The sequence below is a fragment of the Centroberyx gerrardi genome, chromosome 3, assembly GCF_048128805.1.
Source record: "Centroberyx gerrardi isolate f3 chromosome 3, fCenGer3.hap1.cur.20231027, whole genome shotgun sequence".
Taxonomy (NCBI): Eukaryota; Metazoa; Chordata; class Actinopteri; order Beryciformes; family Berycidae; genus Centroberyx; species Centroberyx gerrardi.
This window is the reverse complement of record NC_135999.1, coordinates 20851949-20869096: the sequence shown is the minus strand read 5'-3', so window position 1 is coordinate 20869096 and position 17148 is coordinate 20851949. Positions and strand designations below refer to the sequence as shown.

General features: G+C 43.3%; 2 protein-coding genes across 6 annotated transcripts in view; both read right to left on the bottom strand.

The window, feature by feature from the left end:
- rgs12b (regulator of G protein signaling 12b) overlaps positions 1–7218 on the bottom strand; it is a 46998-nt gene extending 39780 nt beyond the window's left edge. The window contains exons 1-3 of the mRNA XM_078291596.1: positions 6157–7218; positions 5502–5741; positions 4053–5057 (exon numbers count right to left, since the gene is read on the bottom strand). Of these exons, the coding sequence (XP_078147722.1) occupies positions 4053–5057; positions 5502–5741; positions 6157–7218 (2307 nt within the window). The remainder of the gene's footprint in view (positions 1–4052; positions 5058–5501; positions 5742–6156) is intronic.
- Positions 1–17148, bottom strand: part of htt (huntingtin) — a 102986-nt gene that overhangs the window by 51149 nt on the left and 34689 nt on the right. For 2 of the 5 annotated variants that reach the window (XM_078290360.1, XM_078290365.1), the window contains exons 63-66: positions 15585–15804; positions 15132–15294; positions 14250–14410; positions 12190–14065 (exon numbers count right to left, since the gene is read on the bottom strand). In XM_078290360.1, the coding sequence (XP_078146486.1) occupies positions 13852–14065; positions 14250–14410; positions 15132–15294; positions 15585–15804 (758 nt within the window). In that variant the 3' untranslated portion in view covers positions 12190–13851. Of the gene's footprint in view, positions 1–12189; positions 14066–14249; positions 14411–15131; positions 15295–15584; positions 15805–17148 lie in introns of those variants that run through there. The other 3 variants (XM_078290366.1, XM_078290368.1, XR_013507493.1) reach the window with 2 other exon arrangements.

The window sequence follows — 17148 nt, the reverse complement described above, 5'->3', positions numbered from 1 at the left end:
TGTGGGGGCGGCACTAGCCTAGAGGGTAGAGAAGCAAGCTTGTGTCCGGGAGGTCACCGGTTCAAATCCCCGGACTAGCTGGGAAAATGTAGTGAAAGTGAAATAAAGTGAATAAGTAACGCTCTCCCCTCCCTCGACAACTACTGCTGTTTTTCCGTTTAGCAAGGCACTTAATCCCCAGCTGCTTCAGTGGCCAGCAGTGGCAGGGTCCCGCTGGAAAAAAAACAAGCATTTCCCTGGACAAATATAGGATAAAAAATGGATGCAAGAACACATTCTTATTTAAACACGTTTAAGTGTCCAAGCGTGCGCACACACTCACAGCATCCATCCATTCGTTACGTCCCTGATGTCCCAGGGACTTCAAACAACACCTCAGAGACTGGTGTGTGTGTGTGTATGTGTCCGTGTGTCAATAAAGCAGTGTTGCAGTAGCCAGGTCTTGGACACGCACAGATACACACCGACACTCATGGCATTAGATAGGCCTTTTGGAGCAATGTTCCATCATTAAAGAAAAGAGCACTTGAGATGACGGGTGGCAGAGCATTTATTCTAACAGTATTAACACATGTAGACAGTCATTTGCTTATATGAGCAGATCTGCGCAGCTTGGCCTGGAGCTTTGCTCTATCGCGAGCCCATGCCCTTTTAAGATGAGTTTCTTTTTTCCACTCAAATGTTAAATTCCACATGGTAGACGCAGGCATGTACAGTCCTGTGATTTTGTACTGCATTCTACTTTAGGCAACCACACAAGCACACACATACACAGATAACCTACATAACGACACACATATACATCCAGTTGGTCAGTATCTTCACATAATCACTTCCATCTTCTAACCCTAACACAGTAAATGATCTAGCATAGCAATTACTCAATGTATGACAGAGTGTAACTAAAAACAATAGGCTAACTAAAGATGAAAGAAAAACATTTTGATAATATACATAGTAATCTATTACTTTTGTAAGGACTAGTTCCATGGAAACCACTAACTGCACTGATTGAATTTAGAACTGGCTAACTGTAACAGTATGCCATAAAAATGCCTAAAATCAGCCCATGAGAAGAGAGAGTTATACTGGGTCATCAAGATTTATAGTCCAAAGCCATTTGACCATGTAACCACACTGACAAGGGCTATAAGCTAAGGAGGAGCAGAAAAATAGGTTAGTCTTGCATTCCCTTGATAGATCATGTCTAATATTATCTTGTGAACAACTGCTGTTCTTTCTTCCATACATCATAAATATTCTGCTAGTTTCTATCCACTCACAAATTACATTTAGCTAAACCTAAGTTACGCCATTAGTATATTTCAATGAACAGCTGACTAATGAGTAATTAATCAATGCTGATTGGCTCCCGAGGCCAAGCTGACACACGTTGAATCTGATTGGCTGATTAGGAGTGGGTCTTGTCGGCATTTCATCAGGAGATGGTCAGTGGTGTTGCCTGGATACTGAATCAACCCTGTGGGTGTGTGTGTGTGTGCGTGCGTGCGTGGGTGTGTGTACTCAGTTAAGCTGCATAGTTCTAATCAGTCAAACACATATTTGGACACTCCATCATATATGTGAACACAAACATTCTCATGTTTTGCCTGACCTTTGTTTACCCCGGTCAGTTAAAAACAATTCTTATTTATAATACCAATGAAGCAAAAGGTAAACAAAAGGCCTTTTAAGAGATGCTGGGATTTGGGTTAAAATAAAAATGACAAACTGTTGATCTTAGTCAGTGGTGCTGGGGTTGTTTTGGGTGTGGCTGTGTTAGAGCTGGCTCAGAGAAACATCTGAAAGGCAAGATCTAACTGGAAAGCTCTCAGTTCTTATCTGTGCAGTTGATCTCGCTCTCTCGCTCACACACGCACGCACACACAAACACACACACACAAACACACACACACTCTTACTCCCGCTATCTATTTTGATGTCTCTACACAGAGAAGACACATTCTTCCTGTTTATGAGACAACACAGCTGTCAAACACAAAAAAACACGAACACACGTGTGCACACACACACTCACACACACACGCAACAAGACACTTATTACTTGCAAAACAACAACCGCATCAATGTGCCTGGGGCTGATTGATTCCATAAAATGAGTTAAAACCTTGCATGCACAGTCTACATCAAATGCGCAACAGACTGCTGACAATACAATATTTGAAAAATAATTAAGATTGCAATACAATTTTCTAATAAGATTTCTGACATTAAAGTAGACCACATTATGGTTAATTGTTAATAGAATCAGTCTTTGTATAAGTCTTAAAGATATGTTCTTGTGATGGGATTACCTGTCTTGAAATACTGACAGATGAATTTTGGGTACCAAGATTTTTCCAAAAATGGATATATAGTTTTTTGTAATGAAACCCTAAATTTATTTCCCTTGGAGAATCAAGCGACTGCAGGCTAAAGAGGTTTAGATAGTGAAACAGTGCCACCTTGTGGCAAATAGTAACAGGCAATTAAAAAAGGATTAAGCCTATATACTGCAGGTTACAAGTGAACAAAAAATACTTCTAAAAAAAACTTGGGCTGTTGGTAATAAATGTATCTGTAATAAATGCAGCTTCTTCTCTTGACAAACCAATCTTGAGTCATGTGGCTTACCATGACAGCCTCCAAGGCTCTGCGTCTCAGGTCTGAAGACATTGTTCAAAGAGGTTAACATCCACCTTCCTGTCACTGTCAGCCCCCCCTGCCTCCACCCTGCCCCCAGCCTGCGGCACACTTCCTCTGATTGTCCCCCAGGGTCCCCAGCACCCTGTCCACCCAGGCCCGTACCGAGGGGAAGCACCAGCCTGCCTCAAACTCAAAGAAACAAGAGTCTATCCCCAGTAACTATCTAATATGTAAAGGAAGAAGGGGAGAATCAGCGTGTGGGTATTGCAACAGACGGCAGGTTAAAATGCAGCAGGAATCCAGTCAAGCTGGATGAGTGATGCCGGTACTGCAGTAACTCGCTCTTTCCCTCCCTCTATCTCTCTGTCTGTATCTCTCTCTTCCTTTTTCTCGACTGTAAACAGTAAACAGCCCATCACTGACACAATGGACCTCAATGCAACAGGAAATGTATTCTTCTAAAACAATGTAAGCAATCTATTCAACTGTAGCCTAATCTTAATTGAAAATAGTTGCCATACAGTTCTCATTTATTGTTTGTCCCGTGTTACTAATATAACCATGTTGTTTGAATCTCTGCATCATTAATATGCAAGCAAAAATTTGTTTTAAACCACTCAAAAAAGTAGCAGTGGACGAATATCTTTGCTTCACTAAAACAAGTCTCAAAACTAGTCTATTGTTACCAGTGAGACTCAGGTGTGTGTTCATTACCATGGGAAACAGGTGGTTTTCAGGTGCAGGCAGATGCTTGGCTAGTGAATAATACATGATTTGATACCGGAGTAGTGGGGATAAATAACTTATCTATCTGCTCGTACTGAGTCTAGGGAGAAAACCAAGTGATGTGCTCGGTAAAACACGGATGGTGGTGGGTTTGAACGTGGCTCACCATAAATTTCAAAACCACTGCAAGTTTTACATCTTAGTGAGTGAGTAACTCAAGGACTGAAGCACGAGGCCTTGAAAAGCAGAAGGGGAGATAGAGAGCGATAGAGAGCAGAGGGATGAACACAGATGAATTTATAGCCTCAATAAAGGGTAGTCTTGGATACACACTCTACTCAGAGTACATTTCCACAGCAAGGGTGTGTGATGGGGGCTGATGCCTGCTGTCAAGGGCTTCTCATCTCAGGGCCAGTTTTAACACAACCCTTCCACAAGCCCACAGCCCAGATACTGGCACAGCTTAGCACATCATAGAATGCTATAGTGGAGAGTGAGATGAGTTGACCTACACATACACTATGCAGAAAAGAGTTAGGCTTCTACTTCTACTAAAAATATCAGAAAAATAAGAATAAAACAAATCTGAAAAATAAAATCACTGAGTAGCATGGAAACCAACAAAAAGAGCAAGTGTAATTACTAATTCAAACACTTTTATCACTCACTCTCAAGCTTACCTTTTTGTCCCCCTCCTTGGCGCTCCCTCGTTTCCTCTCTCTCTCGCCTCTCTCTGCTCCAGCTCTCTCCCTCTCCCTGTCCCCGGCACCAAACAGCTTCTTAGCCCACTCGTCTTTCTGAACAGCCAGCCTGTGGGTGTGGGAGTGGGGGTGTGGAGGAGGAGGCTGGCTCCCTCCAGGTGGCGGCAGGTGGTCTCCGGGGGCCAGCGGGGCCCGGTAGCGGTCGGCCGGGATCTTGTTCATGGGCGGGGGCAAGGTGCTGCAGTTAGCCGAGGACCATCCGTCGGTCGACTCCGCGTACGACTCCTGATCGCTGCTCAGGCCCTGGAGGTGGCTGTGGTGGTGCTGCTGACGCCAGTCTCTCAACACGTGGACTGGCAGCCAACGCTGCTGCTCCCCTCCTCCTCCTGCTCCTCCACCTCCTCTCTTTTCTCCTCCCCCTACAGCTCCTCCCCGCTTCCCCGGCGAGTAGTGGTGCGGGTGTGGGTGTACGCCTCGAGAGTGCCTCCCAGGGACATCAGGGTGAGACGGGTGAGACAAGGGGAGAGGGTGAGGAAGGTCGGCCAGGTGCGGCTCGTGGCGGTAGTGGCCGTTTCTCGGAGCTGGCGGAGGGGGAGGTGGGTGGGAGGCTGTGGCTCCTTGCGTGGGGCTCCAGGCCTGCTGGGATGGAGGGGGGCTGTCCCAGTGGCGCGGCCCGGGGATGTGGTTATGGTTAGGAGGACCTCCGAGGTCCACTAACAGCACTCTGTTACTCTTCTCCTCCGGTAAAAAGTTCCCTATCCCGCTATCGCTGTTGCTGCTAGTGCTGTGGTTCTGTTGGGCGTCGTTATCTGGATCGTGGAAGGCCCGGGCCCGGACCCCCTCTATGTTGTCCCCCATGTCCCGGTAGAGGACAGAGACAAACTGCAGGAGAGGCTGAGAAGTGGGGGGGAATTCCAGGCAGCCCCCTGTATCTGGGTCGGGGGTACACTCAAAGCCAAACCTCCTGGCCACACCCAGATGGACCTGGGGAAATTACAATAGCCATGGAAGATCAGTCAACAGGTAGACATTTTCCTATACTGAATTGTTGCTATCTGAACACGATTTACCTGTATATAGATTATGTTCAAGTATCATGCTCAGAAAATTCTTTATATTAACATTTCACATTTACTTGGTTGACACTAAGTTAAATTAAGCTCAAGTTTTCTGTGAAGGGCTGTGGGACATCAGCAAAGAGTGGAGAAAAAATAAAAACCATCAAATACACCAAGAGAAGTCATTATATTTATTTTAGTGTTGAGATTTTATGGAACCGAATGTACAGTGTGTGTGTGGTTTTTAAACCAAAAAAATAATTCAAAAGTTTTCTGTTGATAATGTTGTGATATGCTGAACAGAGTTATCATCTTGGAAATGGTACAAAATCTTTATTTTATCACATATCATATTGTCATCCAGTCATACCTGGTGGTGACAGAGGTCTGGGTCCACAATGAAGACGTGACAGGAAGTCCTCAAACCGCCCTCTTCCTCTCGCCCATTGCTGTAGAGACGATCATCGTGGTCGTCCGTGGCCTGCATGGTGACTAGTCCGAAGAAGCGGCGGTCATCAGGGCAACAGGCACTGAAGGCTAATTTCTCTGCAGGATAGCTGGCCAGTACCTGACCTCTGTCACTGCACAGACGGACACTGTCGTGCATGACCTGGGAGAATAAAGTTAATGTCAATTACAAGTCGACAATAGGGAAAATAAGGAGGCAATCACTAATACAGTGACCTAAAATCACTTAGAAGAACATGATGACAGAACAGCTTTCCATGTTTATATACTGTTGTTACACTGCTGAAACATAATCTTATTCAAATTCCTTGTTGCCAGTACTTAATACTGTTACTGCTAATAGAGGAAAAATACTTATTTGACTTATTTGATCCCTTTTGATCAATAATCATAATAAAAGTAAAAATAAAAAAAGTTGACATGACTACTAAAAGTAGCAGCTTTGAGTAACATTTTATTTTTTACTCCTTTGTAAAGCTCTGTTATGAAGTGGATGAATACAAATAAGATTATTATTATCATCATCATCAGATGGGTAACAAACTATTCAACCATACCTTCATGAGGACCAGTGAGTGGATCTTTTGCTCGGCCCGGAGACGCCTCATGCTGCCTCTGATGGCTTGCAGGCTGTCGTTCTCTAGGCTTGTCCCTGTGGAGGCCAGCTCGATGGAGCCCAGGTAGCCCACCATCATGCCCACGTTAAGGATGCCTTCGCTGGGCTCTAGGCCCAGGTGGGCCCCCTCTCCGACATCCACCTCATGCTCTTCATCGTGGTGAAGGTGGAGATGGTGGAAGTCTGAGTCCAGGAAGACCGAGTCATCGTTCAGAACTCGGACCATCTCCTCCTCAGAAAGCAGGTTGGGGTTGCTCCGGGAACGGGATGAGTTCTGGTACGGAGGGAATTCGGGTTCAGACAGCGGGCGAGGCTTGGATGGGGAGGTAACCACTGCTCTGTCTTTGTCTGAGCTGCTGGAGGAGTGGCTGGAGTTCTCAAAGATCATGTTGAAGATTCCTCCGGACTGCAGCTCCGCCACCACCTTCTCTGCCCGGTTGATGCCCAGCTGCTTAGAATCCAGTTTGGGTTTGTACCAACCCCCACGGGATGCAGAGCCTGATCTGCTATTGTTGTTGTTGTTAACACTGTTGTCATGGAAACCGTCCAACTCGTCATCGCTGGAGCACGAGTCCAGGTACGATGCTGCCATTGTAGTGCTGCTATGGTGATGGCTGCCAGCGGTGCGTTGGTGGTGATGGTGTCGTCGGTGACGCTCTCCCTCAGCAACGACAAGTTTCAAGACACCAGAGCAGCGTCCAATCAATTTGACCACATCTTCATGCGACGCCTTGGAGACGTTGATGTCATTGACGGAGAGGATGTGGTCTCCTGAGCGCAAACCCACATAGTCTGCGGGGCTCCCTTTCAGGATGCAGCTGAGGATACAAGGGCTTTGGCCCGACAGTGTAAAGCCATAACCTGTCCTCCCTCTGGCCACCTCCACAGCCCGGATACGACCCTGCTGCATGGAGGAGGAGGATGGGGGAGGTTGGGATAAGTTGAGACCACTTCCACCACCACAAGGACGTCTCTTGGAAGTTGCATCTGATTGTCTGAACATTGTTCTGGGGATCTTTCTCTTGTCTATTGATCCAGCAAATTTCAGTTACTCATTATACGTTTGTAGGCTCAGCTTAAGCAGGGACACAGGGTATATTCATTGTGTCTCTTCTTGTCAAGCTGCTCTGCTGTCACGGTGGTATGAAAAAACGAGCTGCGGCCCTAAATGTAGCAGATGGGTGAGAGCATGGCCTCAGTTCTGGCACAGCCCTGCCAGCGCTCCCATCCTGGTGTCACTGTCTCCCAGTTCACTGGCCAGGTTACCTGCAGCACAACAGAGCAGAGCTACATCAAACAGCAGTTTTTGCATCTCACCATACTCTTGCTCTCCCTGCCTCTACCCGGGCCTTTATCATACTCTACTTATTCTGTATGTATATGGCGCCATAAAACACGATATTATTATTAATGACAATGTCAACAGCAGTTTGTGCAGACTGGACCATGCATAAAGCCACACCTGAACGGGGTGGAGTCGGGACAGCTCTATCCAATGGGAAGTATGGTTTCAAACAGAGGCGTTCTTCACACCTGAGTGTTTGGTGTGCCATAATAAGGTAGCAGCATGCGAGCAGGTAGACCGACCAGCCTACAACACCAGCGCTTTGGGATTACCAAGCCTTTAACTTTAACATTCGCTTACTATCAACTTGTCTGTTCCCTTTACTATGTATTCAACAGCTCTACTTGGCAACACAAAGCCCATAACGTTCACTGAGAAAAGCGAGAAAAGCGAGCTGGTTAGGTGACCCGTTACATTTAGATGGTGGTAAGTTTGCTAGCATAGCTAGCATTGGGTGGCTAATGGCTACATGTTACTACCATACGGCATTTCAGCCGATGTTGAAAGAGATCATATGCTATACGCTGGTCATCTAAAAATGGGAAATGCGTCGTTTATTCTTTCAATTTACGAAAGTTACAAACTTTTTCTTCATATCCGTGACTTGCTGTTCAAAGGCGCATCCACCCATGCTTAAGCTGTAGTCCCGCCCCCATTTTCCAGAATGTTGGAATGTCAGGGTGTAACCATGACAACGACAATGTACACAGACTTTTATGTCCTGTCATTGGTTTCCCAAGATGTCAGTCAGACATGCAACAGTTTGTCGAGAAATTGACAAAAGTTAGATTGAGAAATCACAAATAAAGTATGAACAGTAGCATACCCCACAGGTGTCAAAACTCAGCATCGTAGAGAGCGAACATCCATGTTATAAATACTCGGAGTATCTACTGAACACAGCATGCATGAATCGTTCTGTCTTTTACTCCCAAGCAGCGGGCGATAGCCAGCTAGAAACGACAACAGCTGGCTAACGGTATATGACTTCTGAGTTGTAAAGCAGGGGCTAGCCAAGGAAAAGGTGGCTGCAGGTCTTTTTATGTTCCGACAAAGATGTTTGGTTTGCCATAATGAGTTTATTCAGCGAGAGTTTAAAATGACTTACTTCTCAGCGTCCGATGATGCTGCTGCTCGGGCAGATTCCATAGTTTTGTAGCTAAGGTTAGTTGGGTAAACTCAGGGACGATGGGTAAACAAAAGAAAAGACTGCACCATCTGGCGAAGTAACGTTAAGAGGAGGAGGACTGGAGGAGAGGGAGGTGTGTTTAGACTGGGGAGGGAGGGGGGCATAGATGATAGAGCTTAGTTAAAACAAATGGGGAAAACTTAACCCGCAATGTAATAAATAATACGAGAGAATAAATACTAAACGTTTCTTAAGGTCCCTAACTTTATGCATGATCTCAGACATGAGCAGAGGGGAGGGGGCCCAGTCTGAGCAGGACAAACAGCTGCTGGACATTCCTATGAGTCTATATCTTTTCAGGTCAAGGTCCATGAACTAATACTGCAGTCAATACTAACTGAACCCCTTGAAAAGCATCAACACACGGCAAGTTTGTGTGCAGAACAACACAGCCCAACAGCTTTCTTAGAGGGCAAGTTAAAGTTGGTGAGGTTAGACAAAGTAAAAGCAAAGTGAAACAGTTGGGATGCACTGTGTATTTTAGCAAGGCAATTTGAAAATATGAAATGTCAAAAATTCTATCATGTAGTTTTGTTGGAGTAAAATTTGACTCGTGGATTGCCGTTTCAAATTGAAGGAAGCTCTTAATACAATACAAACTTGTTGACTTACTGTTGGTTGTCTTCGCTTCAAAAGGTTGTCCTCTGAATATGTGATGAGATTTGGAATCACTTCTAAGTATCTGCAAAATATTTGTATACGAGTCACTTTTCCTCCCAAAACTATACAGTGCAGCTTTAGGTGATGGTGTACCCCATTTTTAGTGTTTGTAAATTATATGAAAAAAAAAAAAAAGGCAACAGAAGACATCACACGAATGCTGACATGAAAAATCCCACTTAGATCTTGGATGTCTGAGTGGTTCAACCAAAAGGAGTGCTTGCCATGTACAGTTGCTTAATACTCCTACCATCATGTAGGTTTTTTAGCCTACCAGAGTTCATAGTACTTCATGAACCATATGGCAGCTGCCTGGTAATCCTGTTAATTCTGTTTAATCATGCAGACACTGCTCTTAATGGCCAGTGTAAAACAAGCAACAGGCTGTAATGCCAACAGGCACAGTTTTCATACTAGTCTATGAAAGGGAATTACAGCAAGAAACAACAGGTCTATATCAAACAATATCAAATGTGATAACAGTTTTAGGACCCTGATAACTGACTTGACAGAGGCATCACAACAAATACAGTAGGCTCTGCTGAGCTGGACCTTTATAATAGCCCATGTTGGCAAATCATGTGCTGCTCTACATGATCTCTGCCCAGCTGGACCATTTGTTGCCCGCCTGGCTTATCTGGGTTGGTTGGCAACAGTCTGTTTTCCTGGCATGAGAGAAAGACGAGGTAGATAATAGCAGATCATTTTATTGGCCATAACCACCTCACCATTTGATTATGTAGGTATGATTTTCACAGGACACACAGTGAATCCTGTGTGTGTGTGTCTGCTGTGTTGAGCAGTCATATTTCTAATGTTTCTCTCTCACACACACAGCTGAAACACCCTCTTCTACATTGCTGGCAATGCTAAAACGCAGTCAAGCTTGTTGTACAACACTGAAATCATGTTATCAAATCACAAAACATTGCACATTAATTAATACATTAATAAATCCCTAGGAGATAAACATCTTTAAATACTTTATTCATTTCTATAACAACATACCATATCCAGTGATAATCTCATTAAAATATTGTCATTAAATTAAATACACAATCTTGTTCATTTATATATATATATATATATAGATATATATATATATATTTCCTTTTTTCGATCGTGAAAAAAGGTGTGCAGAAGGTTCCAGTGTTCTGCTGGGGATCCAGACTGAAGAACCTAGAAAAGGAATCAGATCATTCTCAGTCTATGCTTCTCTATCAGCCTCCTCACAAACAGGATCATTGGCTGTATCAAAACGACGGGTCAGTGGTCACCAAACTTTATTTTCTATAAAGGGGAAAGCAGTTTTTGTTTTGTTTTTTACAGCCAAGCACTGACACGCTAATTGTAAAGGCATGGTTGAGCTTATCGGACATGTAAGGTTCCTGGCAAAAAAAGTTTCCATGACACTTATTCTTTGCTTTCTCTGTAGACCTTAAAGCGGTGACTTGAGTCAGATGACAACACTGCTGTCAAATATACTGATCTTCTGAGTCTTTCAGTCTGTAAGTGGACACAAATAAGGAAGCTATGTCGAAAAAATAAAGTCTTTAAGGGAACCATGTTAAACCAATCAAACCTGACCTTTGTCTATGGCCTCCACCCCCACCCCCCAAAAGCACAAAAGATTTCTGGGTAATCTTATTACCCCAACAGGGGTCCCCGGGCAGTCTATTGCTCCTCTTATGTCTGGAGAAGATACGAAAAGACAAGATGAACAGAAAATTCACCCAGTCAAGCAATATATTAATCTTGTTTGTGAATGAGTTTCTTAGAGGCTCTGAAAACAAAACATCCCCCTCTCACAAGACTAAACTGGTACTGAAGAGAGACTCGCTTCGGCTCATCTAATCTGGTATGGCCATTTAGGGAGGCCTCATGTTGGAATTTCAATAACAGCTACAGTCTGCCAAGCACCAGGGGACTTAGTCATTTATTGTGTGAATACATTATTTTGACTTGTTAACATGACCAAAGGAAATCAGTCACACACTGCCTTCAACGGCTGAAAGTGGTAATGTATTTAGCATACAAACGGCTGTGATGTTGCAGTTTCATGTAGGACCCGTTGCATATCAAAAAAACAAGAAAGCGCCCAATATCGATGTGAGAAGAACTTCCAAGTTTTTTAAGCGCCAGATATACTTAATATTCCGCACAACAAGACAATGAATGGTGACATATTCACAAATCTTCGACTGAGACAAGAAAAGAATATTTAAAGCTTTACAAAACAGAAAACAAAAGACGACTAAAAGATGTTCTGCTGTCACGTGGCATCGCTAAAGCTACAATTCCCCCCCCCACCCCCCACCTGTTGATTTGTCAAAGCTGCTGTTGGTCGCTAAGGTTACAAGGTTCCCTTTGGATTGCGTTGCATCTCTTCCATGCAACCATCATCGGAATCATTGGCCCGGCAACCGTAACCATAGAAATACAGTATTAAGGGCTACAAAAGGAAATAGCAGTGCATGCTTCAGCAAGCTTCAATGTAAAGGACATGTATTCAGTCTTGATCTAAGGCAAGTGTATGTACAGAGTGACGAAGCCTTCCACACTCCCAGGCAAACGCAAGGCCAAGTCCTCAATAAGGAAACATTATCAGCTTGATGCTTTCTGCATTCGCTGGTCGACTGATTCACCACATCTTATATATATATATATATATATTTATATATATATATATATATATATATATATATATATATATATATATATATATATATATATATATATATATGTATATATATATATATATATATATATATATATGTGTGTGTGTGTGTGTTAAAACAGAGACACAGAAAAAAAAAAAAAATGGCATCACATTATCTCACTGTCTATTTAAGTTCTCTCATCTTTACACAGTTCTCATTTTGTCATGCACCATGGCTTCTGAATTACTTTACAATTATATGTTTACTCTTTTTACATAATATACGAAGGTACTCCATTAAAAGGTGACTGTAAATTACTTCCAGTCTTATTACAACAATAATAATAATCACATCTTACATCCTGAGAATTAAAAAAAGTACAACAAATGGACAGGTGGAATACAGGTGCATTGGGGATCATACTAGGCTTGGATGCGACAAAAAAGGACTAGACAGATAAGCGATAAAACCAGAAAAAATAAACACTTTTTTTTTTGCTGCTGTCGAGTAAAAAATACAAACAAAAAGACACCTCGCGGCAATTTTGGTATTTTTCTTACTTGACTTCACAACCTTTGGGCCCTTGAAACTCCACTGTGTAATTTCTAAAATACACGGGTGAAAATGAGAAGCATTTTCTTGATCATTCCTGAAAGGCATACTTCTTGCAGATCGATGTACTTCACTCTGAGCCTCATGATATACCTGTCTAGTTCTTCATTCTCCCACCCAAGCCTCCAGAATAGGCCACTGCATACAGAGATACAGGAATCATAGCAACATGCTGAGAACGGGTGCAAACAAGTTGCCTCCTCTGCAGTGACAGATACAATCACAGCTTTCTCCCCCCTCCCCTCCTATCGACATGAACTAAATTACTTACTATGGCTATTAGTGATCCTTTTACTCTTAAAGAAACATAAAACATCTTACTCACTTGCCCTTTCTCTTTGCCCTTTGCTCTTTCATACGGGTGTCAGAGAATGAGCACAAGTAACTTAAATAAAAAAGAAGAAACTCTTCAAAGATAGATAGCTAATTATTGACAACATCAAGCAGGCATTTCTGACCCTACATCTCCTGTCAGCCCATTGTCAGTTTTTAAACCACATCTTTTGCCCTCTGTAACAAAATGCACTGAAAAATATATGTATTGGAACTTTAAATATAGTAAATACTTTGTATTTTCTGTTTTTTTTTCTCTATTTTACTTAATTGACATCACAATGCTCAAGCAAGTCCTCACAGGAAAATATACAAATCCACTTTTGTTTATGATTAATATTATCTTCTATATTCATCAAGGTGCTGGGTAGGAGGAAGTGTTCAGGACGCTGTCATCCGTCCCGAGGAATGGTCTGTGGGGAAATGTGGCTGTAGGCAGAACCACAGTTCGAAGGTTTTGGAGCCAGTGTCTTTCATAGAGGTGCAAGTCTGTCACTCTTTCTTTCTCTACAGAGACTGTCCTTTTGGATCTAACGTACGTCCTAAAATTAACATGAATTCTGACCTCCCATCGTTTACTTTTCTTTATGCTCACTTCTACATTTGACATGGTGATTTCAGTAGTTCTACTTATTTCATATCAGTGAAAAGGAGGGAAAGGGGTGAGGCTACAGTAGATGATTTTGACGACACATTCTATTCTTCTCCTCCATCTCAGCTTGATGAGGGGCGAGGCGTGCGTGGACGTCTGTCATTTCTCTCCCTACCATCCACCACTCTTTTCCTCATTCTCTCCCCTCCTCTCCGTGCCTCCATGTCCATCTCTATCCATCCCCATCAGAGCGATGTATCCTGGTGGATGGACTGTAGGCAGCCCAGTAGCTGGTAGTAAGGGCTGCCTGGCGAGGCCACTGTCTCGAAGACGGACTGGAAGGCCCTGCGGTCCAGCTCCTCGTCGATCTGGTGCCGGTAGAAGTCCATGGCCACCAGGCAGAACAGGTTGACGTCCACCACCTCGCTGCAGCCCATGCGGCTGATCACATGTGGCAGCCTGGGAAAGCGCAGGGGAGTTAAGGAGCACAGACCACAGACACTGGAGGCAAAAGCTGCTGTACACCGTTTTATAAGCAGTATCAAGTCTATATGCATTCACAGTCCTACACTACTTTCCCACACATACACAACACAACCGCCTCTTTTTCTCATGGCAATCCATGCCATGTAACTAAGGATACAGGGCTGAGATCCACTGGGAGGTGGAAGCGGAGACAAAGAAGCAGGACAGGCTCCACATGGCCATGGCCACCGGCGTCCTCTGGGTAAAGTTGGACAGGGACAGCAGCACCCAGTCACGCACCATAGACGACTGGCCTGTGGCGTGGAGCCTCTGGAAAACCTGAGGAGGGAGGGGGACCAGAGGAGGAAAAGTAAAGGGATTAGCAAAGAGAAACGAGTGGGGAATATTAGTTAATTCAAAATCTATTAAATTATGAGACTTTTCTATGCTCAGATATGCATTAGCTGAAGCTGTAAATAAAATTCCCTCAAGAAAAATCTGATTACATTGAGGCATTGTTCAGAAAGCCCAAGTACTTACATAATCAATATGAAAGTGTTTTAGGGACACTTCTATTTGACTATAAGCACGTTTGAATTATGGATGCTTGTTATTTAGGCATTCTCTGATTGGATTCTAATGAGAGCAGAACAGAAACACTGCTCTCATCCATTCTGCATTTTACAAGCCTGGACATTAGTGTCTCTGCTCCAGCTTTACGTTGTCTTGACAACGCATTGTCTGATTAGACAACAAAGGAGCTGGCTACAGCAGTTAAACAGAGGTACCTAAGCAACAGTTTTACCAAGATTGGCCTTCATTGAAATTCTATGTAATACTCCTTCAAAGAAGCAAACTGCCAGTAAGGGAGGTAGAAATACCTCTGGGTATTACAACATTTCTATGGTCAAATTAACAGTCTAATCTGATCCTTTTTTCAATAGAATATAGAATTGAAAAGAATATCCCAAGAAGTTCTTGAGCTTGTTGTAGTACGGAATAAAAATGTGTAAGACTTAAAATAGTTGAGTCATTTCTGATTTCATGTCCTGCTGCTGACCTTGTAGACGACGGTGGCCATGAATTGTGGGTAAGGTTGCTGATTGGATAGGAACTCTCCGATGACCTTGTTCATGACGTCCTGCGGTGGGAAGAAGTCGTCCAGGAACTGGGGCAGAATCCTGGACACCACCCGCGCCTCGCTGGGCAAACCCTTCCGGATCCTGAGAGGAAATGGGCAACCCCAAAAGAGCAAATATTGGTGGAAAACAAAACAAGTGAAATTAGTGTTTGTAAAAAAAAAAAAATACAGCCGTTGCCCCAATCAACGGATTCATGAGCACACTTCAAACCCGTGGAGGTAAACGGGTTAAAACTGAAGGGAGAGCTGCAAAATAACAAAAAAATATGTCAGGTGCAGGTGTGTGTGCGTGTGGTGCTGCCTTTTTCCATCACAAAAGATATGTACAAATTATGTATAATGGAGTGTGTGTGTGTGTGTGTGCGCGCATACCTGTCGAAGAGCACAGAGACCCTCTCCATGGCGACAATGACCGACTCACTGTCTGGAGCCTGAGGGTCAGAGTGGGCGGGGCGGCTGGCAGGGCTGGCCTTCTCCTTGCCTGAGGAGAAACCAACAGGACCTGCCGTGACGCCCACCGCCTCCGCTACGGCAGAGCCAGAGCCAACCTGACCTCTAACCCCTGTCACCTCTGAACCCGACGCAACCACCGCTGAGAGGACGAGAGGGGGGTGGGACCGGTTGAACCAGTGGGGGAGAGGTTAGAGTTTGGGGAGGGAAGTTGATGCCACAAGATGTCATTTAACTCAGAATTTTGTTGACCTTAACAGATAAATTGGTAAATTGGTAAATTTCTGGGAGCAGACGTCAGTCAAATTAGTATTTTAAATCCTTAAGAAATACTTTATCTGTGAATGATTGGTACAAATCTTATCTGGAGGTCCAGGGAGACTCAATCAAACACTAAAAGTATTTGAGAGAATTTCAAATACTGTGTGTCCTGGGTACGTTAGAGAGAAGCCTCTTCCTAGAACTGAATGTGCTTCAGCTTGCCTTGCTGTAAAGCACAGACGGGTATGGAGCGAGGATAACTCAGAAGTGGGTTTGCATTTGCAAGGGTTCGGTTTTGCTCAGAGAACTTGCTGGCTAGCTCTTGTCAACGGAGAAGAGTTTTTTAGCATGTTAGCAGAAGGACAAGGACACGCTAACAGCTAGTGTTAGTAGGGGGCGACGTAGGGTTAGAGGTAGGGTATATCAGAGGTACATACATGATACATGTAATAAATGCAGGATGAAGCAAGCTGGTATTATTGGATAATATTATCATAGATATGATTAAAGGGTTGGTTGGAGCTTTGGAAAGGTCTGTTACATTGTGTAAACACAGACATAATGAAATAAATCACCAGTATTAGTCAAGACATGGTTTACATTGAGTAGGCCTACATGCAGGTATTATTCCCCAGCTGTGGACAGAGTTGGCGTGTAATTGTACAAGAGAAAGTAGTTATCGTATGTGAGTACAATGAAAAATGACTGTTTTAATTCTAACAGTTATGTTTCTAAAATAAAGTTTTTTATGTTTAAGTATTTCTCTTCAGTGGTATTAGCAATGAGTCCCTCTCTACTTGTTTGAATTGTAAACATAAACCTGTTAGGGGAGCCATGTGATTCATTAGGGAAGTCAATGAGGTAGAGTGGAAAGGAGGTAGGAGAAGCTCACTTTGATTAGAACTAAGTACAAAGCTGTTTGGATCCAATATGTTCATTAGTTTAAAAACTAAAAATAGTGTTCTTGTTGTTGTCACCCAAGTAAGGCATCTAGGCACATTGTGACAGTTTATATACGAGTGCTTTCTCATGCAAAATGGATCTTGCTACTAATACTATTGTAAAGCCTAATCTCAAATAGTAATAAGTAATTTATCTTCATATGGAGTAACAAGTAATATAGAGTAGATTTATTTTGTATTTATGAGACCAGCACAGTGGTGTAATTTGTGGCAGAAATTCCCTAAACTCTAACGTGACAACACTTTCCATGTACATGCAAAAA